Raw genomic sequence first — 19,557 nt, 5'->3', positions numbered from 1 at the left:
TTGGAGTACCAAGAGGTGCAAGCATAGTCAAAAAGGGGCTGACCATGACCTTGAAATCATTTACATCCATCTGTCTGAGGGAATGTTTGGTCCCAAAGAGAATGGATTCAGTTTTCCCAAGGTAAGCCAAGTACGGATTTTGGAGAATTTCGGAGCTGAGAGCTTCCTCAACTTGCAATTTGTCCTCTCCCGAGATCAGGAGTGCTGAGTCATCAGCGAACAGGAACAATTTGCAGTTGCAGGCAGCATTCATGTCGTTAATGTATAGAAGGAACAGTAACATCCCTAGAATGCTGCCCTGAGGAACCCCACAGCTCACCGGGAGGGATGAGGACATGGTTCTGTTGATGTCAACCACTTGTTCTCTACCCTCCAGGTAAGATCTCATCCAGTTTAGTGATGTGCTATCAAAACCAATGGCCCTCAGCTTATCAAGTAGGCTAATTCATTGGATTGCTTATCTCTTACTGAGATATAACACATACAGATATAATTACATCAGCTACAGTGAATCATACATACAAACATATGAACATCAGAACAACATCAAGAGAAAAAACTAAACAAAAAAAACATTGTCGAAGTAGAAAGCTGAGAGGTGTCTAGACTTTTATTCGTTTCCGACACCTGCTGTATTAAAGATAACAAACTGGTTTTATGATGATCAGACAGATTTATTCATTTATGGCCAAATTTGTGCCGCTCCCCTATTCTTCAACTTCAATATTATATTCAATATATCATGTAATATCATATCATAATCTATGTTATTTTTCAACAGCTTTATTAATTAAACATATCCCCCAAAATAGTTATTATACACATTGTTATGTGTATACAACTACATTGTTACTACTACTACTACATTGTTATGAAAAAATATCCTGTGAGTTTTGTAATGATTGTATTATGCCACGCCCCCCCTTTTTTTTAAGCACCCCCTAGTAGTCGAGTAACACTTTTACAAATGATTGCGGTTTAGCAGGAGATGTCAAAAAATTCCTTTTCTCTTTTTTTTTCTTTCACAAATCTTCATTTATAACAGATATAATACAATACAATACAATACAAACAACAAACACAAACAAAGAAGTTATTAATACAACAATACAACAACATCAGAGCCAGGGGGATATACTAACGGAAAACATTAAAGAGTGAACACAAAAGTACAGTTCTTGTGGGTTTCTTATTTTTTTAGTCATACATAGTTTTAATGTACTGCTTGTGGCATTTGTTCCTAGTGCGAATGTGCGTGCAAAGTTTCACACAATCGGACACTGCGTACATGATTTGCAGCATTTTGTTCAAAACGGGCCACTCCTGCAAACTTGTCAAAATTAGCCAATGAGGATGGAATATGAAATACCAAACAGATCCGTCTTGATCACATGACTATAGAGATCATGTGCAATGATTTGGATAAAATCTGAAGGAGTAGTATTAAAAAAATGTTGTACATAAGTCGGCCTCCTGGTGGCGCTATAAAAGGCAGATGTGGAAAATGCAGGGCAAAGCTTTTTCCTTGGCATCTATCTAGGAGTGCGCATACAAAGTTTTACACAGATCGGTGCAGTTATAGTAAAAACTAGCTGTAGTTTACAACCCTCGTAGACGTATTTACGATTCTGACGTCTTCAATCAACGTCAGAATCGTAAATACGTCTACGAGGGTTGTAAACTACAGCTAGTAAAAACACGAATCGGACGGCCACCATGAGGCTGATTTGTTTCGATTAATGACTATATGACTGCTCTGGCATTCAGGGAGTGTGTGTGCACAGTTTAGCTGCGATCAAGCCAAAGGTGCCGGAGATTAGCTGTTCAACCACGGACGGGGTGCAATTGGGTGCAAATGCATTTGACAATAATGATCAAATTAATTAAGTATACCTAATTTGTATTATTATTACTATTATTATAGAAGCCAAAACAGGCCTCTGTGTATGCGTGATTTAAGACACAACACTTAACTGACGTAATCAACAGTTGGTTTATTAGACACGGTCACGTGACATATTTAGGCGCGTCCCCGCAGCCAGTCTACCAACCGACCTACCAATGAATGCAGTCGAGAACGCGCGGCTTGTCTAGGAAAGTGTTGTCGGTGGTCGGTGTCTCCTCCCATACAGCCAGGCGGTGTGGTGTGTGCCCGTCCATTCTGTTAAAACACAACGAACAACGGCATTTTTTAACATTTCTACTTCTTTCTCTGTGTTTTGAAAAGTCAGTGCGATATTCGGAAGAAGAAAAACAACATTAGTGACCACTAGTCAGCCTATCAGCGCCTGTGTGTCGGAAAAAAGGGGCTTGTGTTGGAGTGACAGGCGGCTTTGTGGCATGTGATACAGTGTCGCGGATGTTACTACAAAGGAGAAGAAGATACTTTGTATCATCATAATGTTTTCTGTGGATCATCATCAGCACTCTGACTAGAGCTGAAGAAGATGAGTCCTGATGCTCTTATGTTTTTATTGTGCTCTTCTTGTTAGCTGTGGAATAGCAGGCGGTCCCAGTCGATCAGAACAATGACTATTCGGAAGCCAAATTGTTTTCTTGGATACTCTTCTTATTTGACATTGCATGGACAGTGATCTGCGTTTTTAATCCTGTTGGAAAGGAAGTGTCACAACTAAACGTTGTCCAGAAGACAGCTACAGGGAGGAGGTGGATCAACTCTTGATTTGGGCAGTGGCGCGTTCTTCTGGGGCAATCCAACCATACGGATTATACCTCCTGCCTTGCCTTTGTGTGACTCACTGTGAATGGATTGTATTAAGTTCATATCTAGCACTTTGCGAAACGGGTCACTGTATTAGTTTACCTCCCCTTTCCTCCCCACTTCTGACATTATATTAGGTTAAATTATTATCAGGAAGTGTCGGACAATTCCTGATGTGCCGTTTTGCTGCTCTCTGAAACTGTCCGTTACTGCAGGCAGAAGCAACGAGCGCGCAACCGTCGACCCACCCGGCCAGGCGGACGAACAACGATGGCGAACGATTCTGTACAAGTAAGTCCATTTAAGTTAATACTTTTCACCTCCTTCCAGTGCCGGCTGTGTGTGTGTGTGTGTGTGTGTGTGTGTGTGTGTGTGTGTGTGTGTGTGTGTGTGTGTGTGTGCTCCTAAAGGCCATTTGTGAGAATGCACACGTCTGAGCTGAGTGTACACAGTATATCCACTTAAGACTAAAGCAGACTTAACGTGGGGTGGGACAGTTTGTTTCTTGTTCTAGTTATTAATGAATCATGTGACACTTGTGGCAGCAGGCAGGGGCATGGCCCTCTGGGGGTGGAGGTGGGGGGTGCATGGCTGCAGTTGTTGGGGTCACCTTGGTGCTTCTTTACCAGATTGGTGTGTGTATGTATGTGTGTGTAATGTATGTTCTGTAATAAGTAAGTGTTGTGTTGAAGATGTTGGGAGTTAAAGCTAGGGCACACACAGGCACAATAGTGGTGGGTGTTTGGAACACACACACACACACACACACACACACACACACACACACACACACACACACACACACACACACACACACACACACACACACACACACACACACACACACACACACACACACAAAGAGGGCATTACTAGTTCATGGAAGCATTAGCAAGCATGCCGTGCAGACTGCTTACTTGGCGTTTTACAAGGGATGATTGTGTGTGTCACGAAAACACGCACACGTTTGCCTGATGTGTCATGCAAAGCGATAAGGCAGTATGTTTATAATAGCCTCCAGCCTCCAGAATAAATTATGTAGACAGATGACAATGACAAGATGTTGAGGGAGAACAGCCACTCTGATATGACTTCCGAGGAAGCTGCAGGGCCATTGAGCCAGGCTGCAGTTGACAGTACATCTAATACAGTGTGATTTAACCAAGTGCTAGTGTAGTATGTCAACTGTTGACTTGTACAATGGGGAGGTATGAAGCCTTTGGCAGTAGGAGAGTCCACACTGCTCTCCAATTGTAGCATACAGTATGTGTTTTCCCATACAATTCTTCTTTTCTTCTTCTTTTTGGCATCGCTTTATTTAGATAGGAGAGTGTAGAGAGTCAGGAAACCTAAGGCAGAAAGAGGGGAGACATGCAGGACAGCAGTTGGATTCAAACTCAGGTCCTCATCACTCACAAGGAGCATTTAGTCAGTACATGAGGGGCCCCATCTTGCCTTACCTTTGCCTAAACTTTGTAGGCATTCTTCTTTACCATTTTGAACGACGTGTCGATGTAGATCGGCTATTAACACTATTTTAAAATGTTTTTCAAAATAGTACAAAATGCCAAAAAAGTTTAGGCACAAAGGGTAAAGATAGGGCCCGAACTGTTTGAGCCACTCGGCACCCCTTCCCATGCAATTATAAATTTCAAGTTGGAAGTATCACCATATCATTTTTGTAACAGTACAAGAAGCCAGCATATGTGATCTCCGCAAATTGCAATTAGCCGAGCAAAGAACAGGTGCAAGTGGAAGTGCAGAAGGTGAACATTCCCATGTTCCATCATCAACTAAAACATTAACATTGTTGGCTGACATTAACAAGGATAAGTGGCTTAAAACCAGGTTGCCTAATGCCTGCCCTACAGTAATAATTGTCTGAAAATGACATGCTTAGTAAGTATGAGGAAGCTGCGTGTCTGTGTTTCCCCTGGTTCTTGCCAATCCAGTCTCTGGTAGGCCTTCATTTGCCTATTGCACTAAAACAGAGGTCACTGTCTGACTTATACAGACTCTGACATGGGGTTAAATCTTCTTTATATGCTTGCTTTCTTTGTTTACCCATAAGCCAAGTATGAAAGTTATTCAACAGTTCTCTGTGCCAATTTCTCAGTGTATGTTATATTTGTCACACTTCAAGTTCATGTCTGTTCAACGACCAGTCTTTATTTTCCCTCCTAAGTTTATGTCAGGAAGTCATAATAACACCGCCATGTGTTGGTTGTAAAAAGAAGAGAAAAAAAGGCCACGTCTGTACTCTATTATGCATCCTTTTTAAATACACCATGTCATCTGAATGCTTTTAAAAGCTTTGTACTTCTGGGTTGGTTTGCCACCTCAACTATGGCTAATTGTAGCTGTTGGTGCCTTGATGTCCCCCACTCAGATAGCTTGATGGTAGTTGACAGAAATGGAAATGTCTTAACACTACTAGCACTGTAGCACATGATGGTAGAGTGGTTGTGTCTTGACAGTTTTCTTTACCCATTTGCACCATTGCAGGCAAATGATCATTGACTTGAGGTTGCTTAAATCCTTACCACTGGCAAAATCGGTGCGTACTTGTGTGTATATTATGTATATATTGTATATTTATGAGTATGTGTATTCTAAACTGTGATTACAAAGTGTTCTTCTTCTTCTTCGAGAGAGAGAGAGACACACGCACGCACGCACAGTATATTCCCGAAACTGTGAAAAAATATTATGTATATATATAACAAGTTACACAACATTCCTTCTTGAAAGTTAAGTTAACTTAGAGACAGCCTCTGGTAGAGGAGAAAGCAGCTTTGACATTTCATCTTTTCCATACTGGGGCTGTTTATGTTTTGCCCCGTCCCTCCCAACCCTCAGCGGGCTCACACACTGTTATGTAGAATGGCCAAACAAAACGAGGATGATGGGAGAAGAAAAGAAGGAGATGGAAGGAAGCCCCCCACACCACCCCCCCTACCCCACCTCGATCAATGTCATTGTAAGAGCACTGAAGTGTGGAAAAGAAGGGGAAAGGGCACTCAGTGGCCACTGGTCTGAGAACACTGGAAACTATTATTCCCTTCTCTGTCACAAGATCTTACCATACGGGATTCTCAGGGTTTGACTGATGCACTGAAGAAGCACTAAAAGTTGACTCTCCCTAGTGTGAGTTATTATATCTATTATTTGCTGACTGTCTTTTGTCATACACCTTGGGTGTGTGTTTATCACTGTATGTGTATAACACACCATTTTCACTCATAAGAGCTGTTCTATGCAGTTCCTGTACTGCCAGCCCATATGGTTTGTGTTCACAAATGTATTCAGGTCTATCAAGTAGAGAATAGCCAACTGGGCCAGCACAGGTGATGGTAGGTTTTGTCAAATGTAACTGATGTTGTACCATCATGTTATAACATAAAGTGAAGTATCTGCTCTATGCTGACTTCTGGTCTAAGGTGAGCTCAGCTTGGGTCCAGATTCGGACCTCAAGAATCCAGGCTGTATAATAAAGTATTGCGTGGGTGGGGGGCTTTCGCATTGATGGACATATTGAAGATCCTATGTTCTACTTAATAAAGTCAACTGGGAGACAGACTGTACGTTTCAGGCTATGAATTTCAGGTGACACATTTTAGATTGTAACAACGTGCGCATACTATACGGTTTGTGTACTTATGTCAAGTATGTTTTGGGCCCAGTCCCAATGTCATCCAAGACAAGTATATTATCTTCCTATATAGAGAATACACAGAGTATACACAGTGGAATGGCTACCCAAACTCATAGAATTACAGCATGTACATTGTGCACTGGTCCTGCATTGCCGTGTGCGTCCACCATTTCTCACATTTTCTCACGCATCAGATATGAGGGGATAAGAGGTTTATCACACATTTCTATACATCACATGCCTCTGATTGTGGACGGGAGGCAGCAGACCAGTGGCGCTCTGCAGCCTCTTCAGTCACAGCGTGCCTTTTGTTCACCCCACAGGAAGACTGGATACAAAAAAACAACCCCAATAGGAATCTGAACCAAACTGCGTCACGCTTCCTCATTAAGGTCAAAGGGGAGACAGGAATGAGTGGGGAAAGCTGCAACACAAGTGTTTATAATAACCTTTCTGTACACCATCATGTAAGGGAATGGTGGATTTTGCTGTCGCAACATCATATTTTACAGGGAAGCTGAGCTGAACTGCACAGCTGAAAGCCCCAAGTCACCACATAGCACTGTAGTAGTTGCATGTAAATGGCATGCACAGAGGCAGACACACAGGGGAATACATAGGGATACTTCCCATAAGCCGTTGCATGACGTAAGGAGACTGTTATGCACTTATCTCATGCTTTTTCTCAGCACTGCCTCTTGGCCATGGAGACAGACAGAACCCAAGCTAATACATTTTTTCATCACAGAACATTAGAGTAACTGAAGACAGAGAAATAACTGATGCTCTCATTCATATTGCCTAGGTTTGTTGTTTCATGTTACAGTACCACATGAATTATACTAGCAAGCAAGCAAGCATAATGCTTAATATAGGCGTAATGTGCTGCTAATCTCTTATGATCTGGTTCTGCCGACTGTACTTACATTGTGCTTGTATCTCTTGCTCTCTAGCCTATCCTGAGTTTAATGTAGGCAACTGTGCATTGGGTGTATTGTCAGCATGAACGCAATGTGTCTTTTGACAACCAGTTCTAACTTTCATCTACTAGTTGATGTTAGAAGTACATTGTCAGCTTCCTGTGCAGCACTTATGGATCACAGAAAACCTCACTCCCTGCTCAGGGCTCTGCATGCAGACAGTTTGAGGTACTGTAAGTAACACATGTAAATGTAAACAGTCATACTAACTGTCTTCTGTTCTGACAGATACTGTCTTCTGAGAGGCTGTGGATTGTGTCTTTATGTTTATACTGCGGTGCTATGTGGGGCTTCCTGCTGTCTTTGTGCTGTATTGTTCACATCCCTGCAAGACGACATCAAAAGCACCATTTATTTGTTTTGCTGGTGACATTAATCTACACCGCACAATACGTTAAAATAAACCACAGAAGTGTTGGTTTTCTGCCAAGTGTGTGTGCATTTCTTAAAGTGCTACCTTTGGCTACCCATGTTTGATCAAACTTAAATTACACTTACACTCGAGATTGGGTTGTGCAGTTACCATGCCATGATGTAATTCCAAATATTGGTGATATTTCTTCTTTAGATGATCTGTTGATTAAAAATGTAGAATTCAAAATAATCTCCCCATCACATGAGGAAACGGGCCATGTCAGTTGGGAACGATGCAAATAGGGAATACATGCCCCACCCTGTTATGCAATGCCCTTTATACCCGTTGTCAGAGTACCTGTTGTAACTGAGGGTCAGTCTGTCTGTGTCCCTTTTGGAAAAGTCCTTGTGCAGTCTGTGGAGACTGTGTGAAGAGTGCTAACTGACTCTGAAAAGTGGACCATCTACCTAATGAAATTGCAGGTGTGGGCAATTCGACAGGTGTGGGGAATTGACCAAATCAAGCTTAGGCTGGGGTTGCCACGGCAATCAATTGGCTCATTTTGGCCACGGGCAGAGCCTTTTGTTGAATGGGTGTATCAGTTGGCTCGGCGGTTCTGGACAACCGCCTATCGACTGACTCGACACCGGGCACTGCACTCCCTCGGGTCATTCCTGTGTGCCGAATTTGAATTCGGCACACAGGTACAGGTACTACAGATCATGTACAGAGATTTTGCGCCATTTATTGTAAGATAAACAAACTCAAACAAAGCAGATTCTGACAATGTATAGCATTATAAAACCCCACACATATTTTTATTCAAATTGACTTGTCAACTTGCTGGTGATTTTACTATTTGAACTAAGAATAAGCTCCGGACTGGATCCCCGGATCTAGATTCAGATCTTCAAATTGTTTGCGTTTGTTTGTGTGCCGCCCTTTTTGTTTATGATAATTGACTCAGATTGCTGTGCTGAAATGAATGTGCAACATCGATTTGCACAAAGACCAAACAAAGTACAGTATGCTTTGGAAAAATGGTCAGCAATAATATCCGGTGAGTTGTAGTCAATAAGCCAAACATGCAAGGCCACCGATAGAGGCTACTCCTCTCAAGAGGTACAGCACAGTGGTGGACCAGGCCTGTAGGGGCCTGAGGGTGGAATAGAGGCTGGGGGATCTAAAGGCCATTATGCTGATGATGAGGCTCTCTGACAGTAGCAGTACAATAGGATCTATTGTCTGACACGCTAGCAGTCCAGATCACATTCACTTCGCCTGTCTGTTCATTTCCCCTATCCTAGCTTGGGCAGACTCAATGACCACACCCTCAACTAACCAACCCAACCAGCCAACCAACCCCCCACGCCCAGTGGTGCTAAAGCCCACGAGTGCTGTTCGCGTGTGTAATGACAAGAGTGCTCGTATTGTTTGCATATTTGTAAATGCGTTTTGAATGCTTGCTTGGATTTTTGTCTTGTGTACTGCAAAGCTTACTATGGCTTCAAACAGGTTTTGTCTTTGTTTGAGTGAACATTCAATGCATATTTGTGTGACTTTTGCCATTATAGTATACAATATCTGATCGGATTTGTAGTGATTAACATACTGTATATCCCAGCAGCCTTTCCCTGGTAGTACACAGTCCCAGGGAAGTCTTTAGGTTCCCTCCAGCCCTCCTCCACCTCTTCTTGCCACTCTGCAGAAATCCTATAATTCTCTTGCCCTCATAGTGACATGCCCCTCTGTTCCAAATATCAGCTCTTCCTCCCCCTACCCATCCCACTTCATAAGATTAGATGATGTGACACGTTGTGAGCTTGTATATAGGCCTGTCACAATTATTACATAATTGTCTAATCGCAATTATTTTAGATAATTGCAATTATTTTTAGCTTAATCGTGGATTCGTCATGATCGTCAAAATTGTTTCCATGATCCAAAATGCATTTTCAAATATAAAAAAAGCTGAAATTGCATATCTACAAGCTTACGACATGTTGATTGTAGATTGTAGATCAGCTATTTTCGCTATTTTAATTTTAAAAGTATAAAATAATTAAATATGTCTGTAATTTCTTAGAGACAAAAGTTATTTGTCATCTGCCCTGTGTAATTTTTGATTACGAAGCCTAAAAGCCAAAGTAATTTGTATTCATATGCTCCAGTTTTCAACGACGGAAACACAATTAAATCGTTAATCGCAATTATGTGTATGACAATTAATCGTCAACTTACATTTTCTAATCGTGACAGCCCTACTTGTATATCTGCTATTTTCAGGCTACCCAGCCTTGGTCAGCGATCTGTTATAACTGTGATTCCTAGAAGTCAGTTTACAATGAAACAGTGTCATGGGAAGCGCCACCCCAAAACAAACACACTGTGTTTTGAGCTGCAAAGATGTGTCTGCGGGCCGACATACCACTCTCCACCTGATCAGAAGGAACAGCAGGAGCATTTATTCACTGTCATAATAAACTGTACATTGTGCATTGCTGCATTAACAACTTTCCTGCCAAAGCCTAATTTATATTCTGTACAACGTACGTGCAAGTGCATACGATCCACAAGTGAACATTATGTAAACCTAGATTAAGAACTTAAAAAGTGTGATTCTTTTTTTTAATCACACATTTGTATCAATAATTGTCTGGCGATGCATCGTTACATCCCTATTAGCCAGGGATCACCCCACCAACTGGACAGCTGGTGGCCTATGATGTACAGTACAGAGAAACATGTGGGACAGGTGTATGACAGTGTAAGACTGTTCGCTTTTCTGTACTGTGAGGCAATCTAGAAGTGTTTTGTTTAATCCACCATCCCTATTGCTCCTAACTCCAGCCCTGCTTTCTGACCTTAACCTTTCTTCATTATGCCTGGGGGGGCCCCGTGGCCAGAAACATTGATCCCAGGCCTGCCACTTAGGGTTATCTATGTGGCCACTAGGATTTTGTGGCAGCACAAAATGAACAACTCTAATGTAGAGAGAGAGCTAAACTTGAACTGAGTTCTCTCAACATTAGCCAGCCAATAAAGCTAACAAGCTGTGGGTTTGTTAATGGGATTGTTATCTTCAGTGACACAGCCTCACATTTCGAGTACATCTTCTAAAATAGAACATGCTCACAGCAGCCATCTCTCTCTTAGCATCTCAGTCCTGTGGTCTAGGACTGTCTGGCAGACTGCTCTTACGCCAGAAGAAAATAAATGTCTACTTCTTAATTAAAGATACAATCAGCAGTTTATTCATCTATTGCAGAACAGTTTATTTCAACTCTAGAAACTAGTCTAGACTAGGACATGGCATTTGAGTGAGTGTTGGAATGCGTTGGACTGCAAGACAAGTACAGCTATTAAATATGGTGTAATACTCCCATTTGCGGAAAAAACATAGTCTCTGGCCTTCGGCATGATGGAGACAATAATTAATCACTCTAGGAATGATTAGGGTTATTTTAGAGGGGAACATATTAATAAGGCAGTCGTTCAATACTGTTGTTGACTCAGCATGACACCTCTGTGATTATGCATGCAAGACCAGTTACCAAGAAGTCAAGAAATCATTGTTGTTTACATAATGTCTGTCAGATGGACTGTACTATTTTAAGTAAGTACAGTAAGTGAGTGACTGGCCCAATTTGCCTTCGTTATCCTTTGCAAAGTCACTATGTGTATGATGTTGATGCTGAAATAATATTGTGCAGCCCTACAACGCAGTAGGCTTCAATGTTTTGATGTTTTGTCTTTTGTGGTGGTGGTTCGATGCTCCTGGCGTCCCAGTAGCTCAATTAGTTGGCCTACTTAAACCTGTAGGGATACGAATGTATGTGCAGAGAAAGGTGCACAAGGGATAGTTGTCTTGACACTTGGATATCGGGGTCCCAAATCCCTTCCCCTCACAAACTAGGCTACTAATAGTTTTTTTTTTAACCGATTCAATCCGGGAACGCATCTGTGTAATTTTAGATTTCTTTGGCTATTCAAAAATAGCAGATATAAGCTCATAGCACGGCACAGAGTGCCGTGGTATGAGCTTGTAGATAAGCTATTTTTGAAAAACAAATCGTGAAAATGTGTGCAAATCTTTGAATATATACATTTTACAACTCAAATCTTTGCTTCTGGGGGTCCCTGGAACAAAATATTGCTACTTCTCTTGCCTTTTGGCACACCGTAACCGACCATACAGGGTGATTTCCCCCACATTTATAAGGGGGTCGGCTACACGACAAAGCAGAGAAGGAAAACTTCATGGAATCAATCGGTCCCCAAGGGTCACAGCAGAGGACAGTTACACATAATAGAAAACACTATTGTTGGGTGTGCTGGTTAAGCCTTGTTCTGTGGGGAGTTTTCCTGCACATTACCGTAAGCCTTAATATGACCCAATTTATTCTTTGAAGCTGTAAAGGAAAATTTCAACCCCACGATGTCACGTTCAGTGTGGGAAATGAAATGAACACCAGCCCTGTCTGTTTAGCCAAATAATGGTTTATTTTGTCTGCGACTGGGGATCTTGTTAACTCTACCAGCCTTTTATCACTGACTGACTGTGTGATAAGACAGTGAAAGGTCACTATGGACAATCGAGTACACTGCCCTGCTCACACTGTCAGCATGGTTTCTGAATGGAATAGGCTTTCACAACATGTGAGAAGAGTCTTATACCTACCCTTTTAAAGATTCATATGACACCCTATGTAAAACCATCCCCACTGGCCCCCTGTTGCCCTTATGCCCTAAAGCACCGTTTCCCAAACACTGGGTCGGGACCCATTTGTGGGTCGCAGACACAAGTTTATGGTTCGTGAGGAAATCTCCCTTTATTTTTAGTTTCCTTTTTTATTTATTTTTATTTATAAATATTTTCAAAACCAACATTTCTTTTCATACAGTACATTTAAAACAAATTCAAACTTTTCCAAAAAAAAAAGTTTTATCTAAGAAATTCCATCCAGATCTACAAGCTCTTGTGAGCTTCTAGTTTGGCTATTTTCACTAGTTTGTGTGTTTGTGTCCTGGGGAGACATCACATTTCTCTTTTGGGTATGGAGTTAAAACGTTTGGGAACCACTACCCTCAAGCCCTGGTAGGACCAGTCCCACCAGTAAACAACTATTATTGACTAGGTTACACACTACCATACCATTCCACTACACCAGAATAACTGTATTGGATTTCTGTGATGAGATCAATGAGATCCAGTCATGCTCACGGCAGTTTTGTGTTGCGATCAATTGTGTTGTCCAATATGAACAGATCATTGTACAGTTCTTAAGCTCTGCTGCCGGAGGACACGTTAGCGCAGTCTTTCTCAAAGTGGGGCCTGGGGACCCCAGGGGTCCTTGAGGAGGGCGTTCCAGGGGGGCCCCCAGCAAAATGTGTTAGTATACTGTAGTATCAAAATCAGTTTAACCACTTTAAACCTATATACATTGGCTATTAGAAAATAGCTGATGTACAAGCACTCACAACGCAAGTTGTGAAATTATAGATTGGCTATTTAAAAAAATCTTTGAAAACATTTCAATTTCACTCAAATCTTTTTTTTTTTTTTAAATCATTTTGTGCCATGTCCCTGGCACGAAATAGTTTCAGATGGGGGTCCATGGCCAAATGCAAATTAATTTGGGGCTCCTTGACATGAAAAAGTGTGAGAACCACTGACTAGCAGACCAAAGTTCTTCTAATCAATGGTTCTTCTGGGAGAGAGAGCAACAGTTGGGAGTCCTCCCTGTGTAAAGTGATCCAGCATGTAGTCCTTCTGTTGTTGTATCCCCTCCCTGGCTAACTCACTGTCCCTCCCTCCCCTTCCTCCCTTCTACTGAGGCAATACACCAGCTGGTCTGTCCTCCTCCTCCTCCTCCACATCTCCCCTCCCCTGCACTCCTCTCCTCACTTCTTTCCTCCTTTCCTGCGGCCTCCCCTATTTTTCCGCTCTGGGTATGGTTGGACCTCAGGACCGTATCATCCACTGGGGATAATTAGAAGGGAGAGGCTACGTTTTCTTTTTCTACTTTGGCCCCCAAAATAGTGCTATTGGTGCTTATCAGTCTTCAGCCAAGGAGACATCTCTCTTTAGTTTTTCTCTTTTTTAGTTTTTGCTTGTTTTTTTCCTGTCATCGGGAAACACCTGTGAATTCCATTACAGAACACTGTGTACTATATTAGCAGTAATTTAGCACAGCACATCTATTTTAAAACAAGCTATTGGAAGATTTTTTTTTAAACATCAGTGAATGTGTGTTTGAAATCCAGCAGGCAAATATTATGTTGATAAGATCTTGTTTTAAGTTGGACTTTATCCAAGTGTGTGTGCGTGTGCGTGCGTGTGCGTGTGCGTGCGCGCGCGTGTGTGTTTTCTCATGCGTCATCATGAGAATACGCCAAGGGTGGGTGTGGAGGTGTATAAATAGGCTGAGGGACTTATTAAAGTCTCACTCGAGTCTAAACAATACTTCTCATTAGAATGGGCTGGAGATCAAGTTACGCTGATAAGAGTCTATTGGAAAACCCACCAACACGAGGTGAAACGACGGCTGGAACAATTCTTTGTCTTGACCTGTATGGCTGAAAAGATGGTGAGACTTCTGGGGTCCACTTCTGAAACACATTTATTCTGTTATTATAGCCTACATTATTCATTGCAAACTTCTGTGACAACTTTCTAGACTAATACTTGAATTTTGAAGAAAGTCCACTTGCTGAATCGATCAACTTAGGATTGCAGAGCGTTTACTTTATGTTAACTCTTGTATTTAACAGTTTTGTGATGCACATGTTTCATCACAGACGTTCATCCACAAAATGAACACTACTAACAGCGAGTAACAAGAGCAGTTTCACTTTGTTAGTCAATTCCCACCTGCATTCTATTCTTTTTAAGGACATTAATTTTTCAAGTTGGTCGACTTCCTGAAAAGCTCTCTATGCCAAAAATAGCTCTATCCACCTGCCTTAGGTGGCCGTGTAGTGTAGTGGGTGTGTGTGGAATCAGGTGACAGTTGAACTGACAGGCAATATGAGAGGGGGAGGGGAATGCCGTAACATTGACACAGACTGGGTGTCATCAATCTAAAAAAACAGGTTTTGTACAACTGCACCCACCTACTGTACAGTGAGGCGGGAAGACGCTCCCAACCGCTCTGTCTGGGAAACTGAGAGACATTTCGGCACCAACCTCCTGCTCGTGTGCGCAAAACCCAACTAAAGAGAGTGCACAGAGACAGACAAACAAGTGAAGAGTATGAGCTGTATTTATTTATGCTGGCCAAGTATGACACCATGACATGTAAGGCGTTATTTATGCTTGGTTGCAGTTTTGGGCACTGAAAATAGCAGATATACAAGCTCTGCTATTTTCTGTGCGCGACCCAGGGTCACAGACTCACAACAAGTATACATCAAGCATAATCTTGTGATTGATTTGCGATAATCACTCAGCAATCAGCATCACTTTCTGGCTGCCTCATCAATGTCACAAGCACTGGATGGATGCAAGGGCTCCTCCTGGCTACGACATATGAATCTGAGAGCCAGAGAGACAGGTGTCTCCTATGTGAGCTTCTATACTTCTTTGCTTGATTATCAATTATTTGTTTTGGTGAGAAACATTGTATGACCAAGAACATAGATTACTGGGGGTGTGGGCAGTCATGGAAGCAGCTGGCAAGAGTACAGCTTGCCAGTCACAATCATGACATTTTACTTGACAATGAATTGTCACACAGATAATCGTGATTAACGATTTAATTGTGTTTTTGGCATTGAACATTACGAACATATGAATAAACATTTCTGTTTGCCTTTTAGGATTTGTAAACAAATGCTGCAACAAGTGGCAGGGCTATGCGCACAGGGCCATATTATTTTGCTTCAACTAATAATCAATATAATATAATAATAGAATGATTATAAAAAATGGAAGCCTGTCATTTCTGTTTGAGTAGCCTACTGTAGAATAGGATAAGTGCTTATGATATTATTGACAAGTTAAAGATCCGGCATATACATTTTGTTTCAGATAAAATATGACAGCTGAGCTGACAGCTGGTGTTTTGAATGAGACGAGCCACGTGCGTGCTCACGCACAGTCCCACACATGCAGCTGTAGAAATATTTATACCATGGATATGCGCTGTCATCATCTGGAGACTCGTATTTAGAATTTTATTTTTGACAGAGAGCACTACCTCTGTATTGCATTAGAAAGGTCTCCGCTACCCCTCCTAGCATCCAACCAGAGAGCTCTACGTCCTCTCCGCCAGCCTGACGGTCAAAACAGTGTACCCCCACCGCCCATTCAACAGCAGAGTTTCGGCAATGGACGCTTTCCAAGACTTACCGGCACCGACGTCGGGTTGGTGTGGGAACACCTTGTATACGTAAACTTTTACGGAAATAGCCGACCAACAAGCACACAACGCGTTGCATCGCTACGCATTGTGTGCTCGAAGATCTGCTATTTCTGCTATTTGTTTTTTTTTAATGTTTGAAACTTTATGAACACTTTTCAACATGGAAATGATAATGACAATTATTTAATAATTGTGACAGGCCTAGCAAGAGGATGAGGTCATAGGTGTATTTCCAAATACGGACACACACGCACACACACACACACACACACGCACACACCTGGCTCATGAGATTATCTCTTTTGGGAAGTCTTCCCTGTGTATGGTCAATGACACATGAAGTGGAACCAAGCTGTAATGATACCGAAACCAATTTGAGTGGAACATTGTTTTATTTGTTGCCACTATGAACACTACTCTGGAATATGAAATTGTATGTGATTTCAGATGTCAATAAATGTTTCAACATTCATTACCACTGTCACCTGCACTAAACTGTTTATTCCATCTGGGTCAAACCTCTCTTAAACCAAGGGCTGCCAGGTTAAAAGCTGCTAAAAGAACATAGAAAACTACATGGAAATATGGAAATAATTATAAACTGATGGAAATATGACATTTCTGTTAATTTTATCCTGCTTTAAAAAAAAATGATTAATGGAATCGATTCTAACAATTATATAAAATAATTGTGATTTGCAGAAATAATTCTGATCAGACCATTATGTAATAACTGACAGGCCTACTTAATCCCAGCACTAATCCTCTCTGTGTAATTCGATCACAACCCACCCAACCAGCACCATCACAGTTCCCATCTTTTCTAATTAATTGAGGAAGGCACCTCCTTCACACACCACCAACAGCTAAATATGAGAACATCTTCATCTACTCAACCTTTCACTCTCTTATGCTCCATTATTGTTTAGAATCTCTCTGTGATTAAAAAAGAAAATGTAGAATTTGTCACTTTCCCCATTACCCATTATGCTCATTTTATTTGAGGCAAAGAAAATAATGAGCCGAATGTTATTGGTCTGAGAATAGAAAGTGTAATTCCAAAACCATGCAACCTCAGACTATTTAACCCCGAAATGACTTATAATGACTGGTTTCTTTGGCTTATTTATTTCCCCACATAATTTGATTAGTAGAAATATGAGGCCAAAAAATATATCTTAAAAGCACAATGTGTTCTCAACTCTGTATTTAACAACATGATGTTCTTCTGTGACCTACTAATTGCCTGTTCAAGTAAATGTTCCGATAATGATTTGGAATACTTGACGCAAAGAAACCTGACTTATTTTATTTGATCGGTGGTTGTGTTGGAGAAAAGCTTGAGTTTAAGATTCTGCCTCAAATGTTATGTTGACCACAGTAGTCAAGATTTTGTCTTTGCCCTCAAACCCAGCCAGAATATTTCATGTATTTGTAATGGGGTGAATTTCTTCTGATTCTATTCAGACAAGCATCTATAAAAAAAAACTCCACTGCCAAATAAAATGTCCTCATTGTTAGTCACTAATGGCACAACATCCACCACCTAAAAACCGCCAGCTGATGACTATAAATACCTTTCCAACATCCATCAACTGAGCCACAGCCGGTGAGTTGAGCTTGTTCCAGCAGGTTCTGTCAGCAGTCACACAGAGTGACAGACCTGTTCAGCTGGTCTACACTACTGTTGCCACACCTGAGTCATTTTTTAAACGTTGTCACTGCAATCATATTATGTCCCAACCCCCTGCTCTGTTTGTGTTGTTTCACTATACATGAGCGCGCACACTCACACAGCTGCGCTATTAAAACCACTGCACTCTCCCCAGGGTGCTCTCATAACATAAATATGATGCACTCCTTGCAGCTCTCTCTCTCTATCTCTCCCTCTCTTCCTCTCCCTCTCCCTCACATACACACAAACATTAACAGTAGGGCTACAACTATACTATACTATAACTATACTATTCATTTCTTAATGATTATTCTATGGATTTCTTTTTCGATTAATCGAATAATCGATACCGTTTTTCATACTGTATAATGTGCGAATATCCACCTGATTCGGATGCTATCAATGCATAGAATGGGAGATTATCACGTTCTATCAGACCATTGAATGGGCGAAGTAGGCGACCTACCGTCTACCCCGCGATTTATCAGACCATTCAGTGGGCGTAATCAGGAGCTACTGACCTACCGACGGAGATGACTTCAATACTTTAGTTTCGGTTTTGGTTTTGGTTGTTTCGGTTTCGGACCATGACGGAGGCGCGCAGTCTCAGGCGAGGTGGAGCCCCGCGACGGGCCACCGAAGGAGCTAAGGCGACTGAGTTGCCGTCCGGAGCGGTGCGACCCTCGCCTGTGCCTACTCAGCGCCGTTCGAGTTATGTACCGATATGGACAGAATCGTAAATATTGTTGTGGGGACTGCTCCGCCTCCGTCGGTAGGTCAGTAGCTCCTGATTACGCCCAGTGAATGGTCTGACAAATCGCGGGGTAGACGGTAGCTCGCCTACTTCGCCCATTCAATGGTCTGATAAAACGTGATAATCTCCCATTCAATGCATTGATAGCATTCGAAGCCGGTGCGAATATCAACTAATCGATGAACCACTTAAAGGAGTAGTTCACCCAAAAAATGTCAATTACAGTACACACCCCATGAAGCATTGAATTCATGGAGATCTTTTTGTTTTTATCACGTTCCTAAGCCAATAATTTGATGACCGGCGGTCTCTCCGGTAGGAGACAAAAAGGAGACTCTTTGTGTCTCCTACCAGAGAGACCGACGTCTTTTTGGGTGAACTACTCCTTTAAGCCCTAGTGAAAATAGCACATCTACAAAACAAGTTCACAAGCTGTAGATCAGCATTCTGCCATTTTCACTTTTTTGATAAATGTTATTGATCATTTTAAAACATTATCGATAATCGATTATTTATTATGATAGATTAAATCATTTGCACCCCTAATCCAGTAACTACCAGTAAGCACGCTCCCAGCATTTTGTTCTGTCATATCAGCTGTTGGTCACGTCTCTGGTCAGGGATCTAAAGATGGTTATGTCGGTGGGTGGGTCGGTCGGTCTGTTCGTCGGTTTACCAAATGGTCCCAAACTGTATCTCAAAACCTATGTGCTGGATTGTCATGGAATGTTCTGTGCATCTTCATGGACCTCTACGGGAGAGAAAAAAAGATCCTGAGGGAATATGATAGCCACTCTGTTATGTCTTGAACCCATTAAGACCTGAGGCCGATACTAAACATGTCTTTTAAATACTAACAGTTTTCAGAAAAAGCGTATGTTGCTATATCAGTGGTGTTCAACACTTTTTCAAGTCGAGGACCTCTAAAATTATATGTATTTGGCTACCGATCTCCATCTGAAAATATTTTTGTTCCAGGTACACCTAGAACCAAAGATTTGAGTTAAAGATGTTCACTTTAAAATATATGTACTGTATATTCAAAGATTT

At 41.6% G+C, this 19,557-nt stretch overlaps 1 protein-coding gene across 2 annotated transcripts in view; it reads left to right on the top strand.

Moving 5' to 3' along the window:
* The first annotated feature begins 2,085 nt into the window (after window positions 1-2,085).
* pkn1a (protein kinase N1a) overlaps window positions 2,086-19,557 on the top strand; it is a 61,069-nt gene continuing 43,597 nt past the window's right edge. Inside the window, exon 1 of one of the 2 annotated variants that reach the window (XM_084044318.1) lies at window positions 2,086-3,013. In XM_084044318.1, the coding sequence (XP_083900444.1) occupies window positions 2,993-3,013 (21 nt within the window). In that variant the 5' untranslated portion in view covers window positions 2,086-2,992. Of the gene's footprint in view, window positions 3,014-14,185; window positions 14,303-19,557 lie in introns of those variants that run through there. The other variant, XM_084044319.1, reaches the window with a different exon arrangement.

The sequence above is a fragment of the Gymnoscopelus microlampas genome, assembly GCF_963454915.1.
Source record: "Gymnoscopelus microlampas genome assembly, chromosome: 2".
Taxonomy (NCBI): domain Eukaryota; kingdom Metazoa; phylum Chordata; class Actinopteri; order Myctophiformes; family Myctophidae; genus Gymnoscopelus; species Gymnoscopelus microlampas.
This window is presented reverse-complemented; position numbering and strand designations above follow the sequence as displayed.